We start from the raw sequence: 4,478 nt of genomic DNA, 5'->3' as shown, positions 1-4,478 counted from the left end.
AGGAACCTCCAATATCTTTAGGCAAACAAACCAAAAGGAACATTCCCTTTTCTTTTCTAGTGGACAGACCTTGAAATTAAACCAACCATGAAATTTACTAATCTTTTATTCCCCTTTTCAATTAAATGTCTATAAAAAAACTTTTATAAGATTATTAACATCATTTTTTGAGTATGGTATAGGATTCAGATTGACCAAATATATAACTTTTGTTATGAGTAAAAAATTCGACATGGAAAAACCTTAAAAAGATTACGCGAAGGGTTTACCCAAATGGAGTGAGTTATTTGGTTAAGTATGAAAGTCAATTCATACATTAACTATAAGAGCTAAAGAGATCAATTTACAGAATGGATCAAAAGATCGACAAAGACCATGAAATTATCAATCCATAAAGTCGGCTATGGAAGTCTAAAGTGTACATGAAGGTCGACCACAGAGGATATGCTTAATTTGTTTAAACACAACTTTGTAGCTTGAGTTTGTTGATTTGTAACAACTAAATTAAATAAGTGACGAGGAAAATAACCAACATTAATCAATAAGGTGGTTGTTACAAAATTTGGTTAGATGATGTTATTTTTGGATGTATACGAATAGTAAATTCAAATTAGTAAATAAACATTTATGATTTTAAACCAGTTAACATGCTAACACCTTATCATTTATATTTATATTTAGATTAGTGATATTTTGTTAGGATATAGTTATGTCAACTAGGGACACATAAGTCATACTGGACCGAGTTGGAGGAAAATTATGGATAAACCAAAGTATCTGGGTTAGCAAAAAATGAATGCTATCGATTCAATATGCAAGGGTTAACCCAACAAAAAAAAAATCGAGTCCAACTGGGATGGGTTGGTAAGTTGGTTTTTCTTTTCCACCACTCCATAATTTAAACAAACTTTCATATTCTTTTTCAATATACAAGGTGAACAAATTGTTATTCAAAGTGCAACGTAACATATATGTTATACATTCAAATTCTAAATCTACATCGCACATTCAAAAGAAATTTACTTTTAGGTTTTAGATTTTTATATATATTAATATACATAATTGGGTTGAGCCGAGTCAACTTTTTTTTCTCTAATTTTCCAACCCAACCCAACATTTACAGTTTGGGTTAGGTAGCCCGGGTTAGTCGGGTTGCCAGTTTTTGAATACCCCCAATGTCAACTAAGGGGTGCAAAAAATCAAACCAAACCGATGGACCGAACCGATTCGGTCCGGTTCAGATTGGATTGGTTTAAAAGAATAAACAGTATCTAACTGAACCAAACTGAACCGGTTGGGTTCCGTTTGATACGGCGGTTCACCTATTAGGTTAAAATTAAAGAAACCGGTCTACCATCGATCATTATGTTTGTGGAAACTTGGAAGCCGTCTTTCGTACTTCGTGTTCGTGGGTCTCCTCTCCTTCGTTCATTTTCATTCGTGAGTTTCGTACCTCGTGTTCGTGGGTTTCGTTTTCACAGTAGCTCCCGACGGTGTACTGCTGCACCATCCGACGGGACCAACAATTCAAATCGCTTAATTCTTTCGACCCACTCTCCGATCGATCTCAATTCTTGACACCCACGATCTCACGGCTGCAGATCTGCAAGTTTTAACGCCTTTGAACGCAGTTCATCAAGCTCAAGCTCGTTTGGTGAGAAATAGTGAGTAACGATTTACTCTAAACCACTTTCGGACTTTTTTTTTAAGTGTTTTAATTTAGGTTTTAGCCCTTGAAACTATGCTTTTTTGTGGTCTCGAATCGTTCAAACAGGTTGCAAAGGTGTTTAAGGCTAACTTTGGGTTAAAAAAAAAGGAATTGTTACCATCTCCTGAACAACTTTTCCGATTTGATTGAGGATTTCAATCTGTTTTTTAACCCTGGAATCTTGTTTTTCTTGTTTCAAGAGCTAAGAGCGCTTTGATTTAAACTGTGTGCTATTACCAGCTGCTATGTTTTCCGGTGTCATGTTGGGTTATGCTCCTGTGACGTTAAGCGTGTTGTTATATCTAGATTTTCTGAAACTATAGGATAGTGTGATATTTTTTTGCTCAAGTTCATGGAGTTATATGGCTAGAATCTGATCTAGAGAACATGTTTTAGGATGTTCATACTTGGGTTTACTGTGAGACTGAATTGTGAAAGAGGTCTCAGAGGACCTTGGGTTTATGATAAAGGAAAGTGAGGGCAATAGTAGGGCCTCAGACGTAAATGGTCGAGGCATAGTATTGTGTTTAAGAAAGTAATAAAGAAGATTAGAGGTTCATATATAAATTGTTGAATAATGGTATTATGATTGGGTAAGTAAGTGAATATCATAGCCTGGGTCCTTGGGATGGAAAAATGGTCGATGGAAAATGTGTCGCTCTTTGATAATGAGACTTCAGGATAAAGCATTGTAGCCTTTGGTATAATTGGTCAAAGGTCAGTGTGATGAGTCTTGAGGCAGATATTGGGGCTTTCAGTATATATGAATATATGATTGAGGGCCAATACATTGTTGAGTCATTAAGTTTTTGGGTGTAAATGGTCAAGGAACTTGAGGCCTGAGGTATAAATAGTTTAGGATCAAACATTGAGTTCTTTAGAGCAGTGTGGAAGAGTTTGGTAAGAGTTTGATAAGGGAGAATGCTAGAAAGAGTCGTGGTGGACTCGGTGATGTTTGAGAAAGTTTAGGATGAGCATGCATGATGATATAATTAAGACCACGAGTTGAATAAGTCAATAAAGTCACACATATTACTCATTTTCATATATGTTGTATTGTATATGAATAACTTATTTGAGAAGCATGTTGTGATGTATGTTATATGTTGTTTGTCACTCGTTAGGTGGAAGCTAGTTACTGAGCAAGAGATGTCGTACTTGCTGCCACATCTTCATTCAGGATGGGCTGTTGACCAAGCAATCCTTGCAGAAGAAGAGCGTCTTGTGGTCATTCGTTTTGGTCATGATTGGGATGAAACTTGTATGCAGGTCTTTACCTCTTCCATTTCATAATCTTCCATTCCTCTTTCTCAGCATAATTGGTTCATCATCAAATTTAATGTTGACCATGTTGTGTCTCTCTCTCTGAAATTCTTTATTCTTCTTCTTGCTTCCAATGAACTGAATTTATTTTGTTCTGGTCTTTAGTTTCACAAAAGAAGTTTCTATTATCATCGTGTGTTCCCGACACGTTATGCATTCCTACTTGTTTTTAGTATGTAGTATGTACCAAAGATGAAGTTCCTTCATCCCAGTTATGAACTATGATTTTCCCTCTTTTTATGTTAAATATGATTACAGTTCTTCTATCTTACATGTTCAAGATTGGGAAGATGAAGATCCTTAAGTTTCTTTTTTCTTTTTGAGATGTTTCATCTGATTGAGATGCTTTTGTTCTAGATGGATGAAGTGTTGGCCTCAGTGGCAGAGACGATTAAGAACTTTGCTGTAATATACCTTGTGGATATCACAGAGGTTCCCGACTTCAACACAATGTACGAGCTGTATGATCCTTCCACCGTTATGTTTTTCTTTAGGAACAAGCACATAATGATTGATCTTGGAACTGGAAACAACAATAAGATAAACTGGGCACTTAAGGACAAGCAGGAGTTCATTGATATCATTGAAACAGTCTACCGTGGAGCAAGGAAAGGACGTGGTTTAGTCATTGCACCTAAGGACTATTCAACCAAATATCGCTACTAAGATTTTCTGCTGCATCTAAAACTCCTTATTCATCTTAAATATTATGTCCTATATGACATTAATAACCTCCTAAAAAAAGTTATGGTTGATTCAGGCATATTAAGTAAGTTACTACCTTGTTTGTGAATAAAAGTGTATGATACACAATTTTAACGTTTATTTGTAATACTTAATTGAATCTTAATTATGCTATCTATGATTAGATATACTTTGTCTTTTTAGGAAATCAAACTTTTAATTGAATACTTAGGTACGATCCACTTTGTACCATAAACGAATTTGATTATGGAATAAATAGTGAAAGTTTGGAACGTTTGAGATGCATGTGAGATAAAACATGAGGGTTCAAGAGATTTACTAAACATGCAAAGAATTGTTTTAAATGGATTAGGAGGTGTATCAATTTGATTTTGAAATATATAGTGAAAGTTTGGAACACGCGAGATAAAACATGAGGGCCTAAGAGGCTTACTAAACATGCAAAGAATCGTTGTAAATGGATTAGGAGGTGTACCAATTTGATTTTGAAATAAATAATAAAAGTTTGAAAGGTGCGAGAAAAGTGTAAGATAAACCATGAGAGCTTAAACATGCATAAAAGCAATTCAAACTAATGCTCACAATATAAGATTCTATTCCTATTGCTTACTTCTCTTCTATCTGATCCAACTAAATTCTCTAGTTCAATTCATTTTTCACTACCCAAACTTTCTAAGAACCTAAACCAAACTTTGACTAAACTAATTTATAGCAAATAAGTCCATTCCAAAAACCAGACATC

At 34.9% G+C, this 4,478-nt stretch overlaps 1 protein-coding gene across 1 annotated transcript; it reads left to right on the top strand.

Moving 5' to 3' along the window:
• Nucleotides 1-1,358: 1,358 nt before the first annotated feature.
• On the top strand, nucleotides 1,359-3,881 carry LOC103497403 (thioredoxin-like protein YLS8). Its single transcript, XM_008459579.3, has 3 exons — nucleotides 1,359-1,664; nucleotides 2,833-2,977; nucleotides 3,389-3,881. Exons 2-3 carry the CDS (start codon nucleotides 2,858-2,860, stop codon nucleotides 3,695-3,697), a joined length of 429 nt encoding a protein of 142 aa, XP_008457801.1. The 5' UTR covers nucleotides 1,359-1,664; nucleotides 2,833-2,857; the 3' UTR covers nucleotides 3,698-3,881.
• Nucleotides 3,882-4,478: the final 597 nt, after the last annotated feature.

Source organism: Cucumis melo, chromosome 11 (genome assembly GCF_025177605.1).
Source record: "Cucumis melo cultivar AY chromosome 11, USDA_Cmelo_AY_1.0, whole genome shotgun sequence".
Lineage (NCBI taxonomy): Eukaryota > Viridiplantae > Streptophyta > Magnoliopsida > Cucurbitales > Cucurbitaceae > Cucumis > Cucumis melo.
This window is presented reverse-complemented; position numbering and strand designations above follow the sequence as displayed.

What these genes read in the sequence shown, in the direction of transcription:
- LOC103497403 (XM_008459579.3), top strand. Translation starts at nt 2,858, where the DNA reads ATGTCGTACTTGCTGCCACATCTTCATTCAGGATGGGCTGTTGACCAA. An exon ending in GGGATGAAACTTGTATGCAG is followed by an intron (nt 2,978 to 3,388) that starts GTCTTTACCTCT and finishes CTTTTGTTCTAG; the next exon opens with ATGGATGAAGTGTTGGCCTC.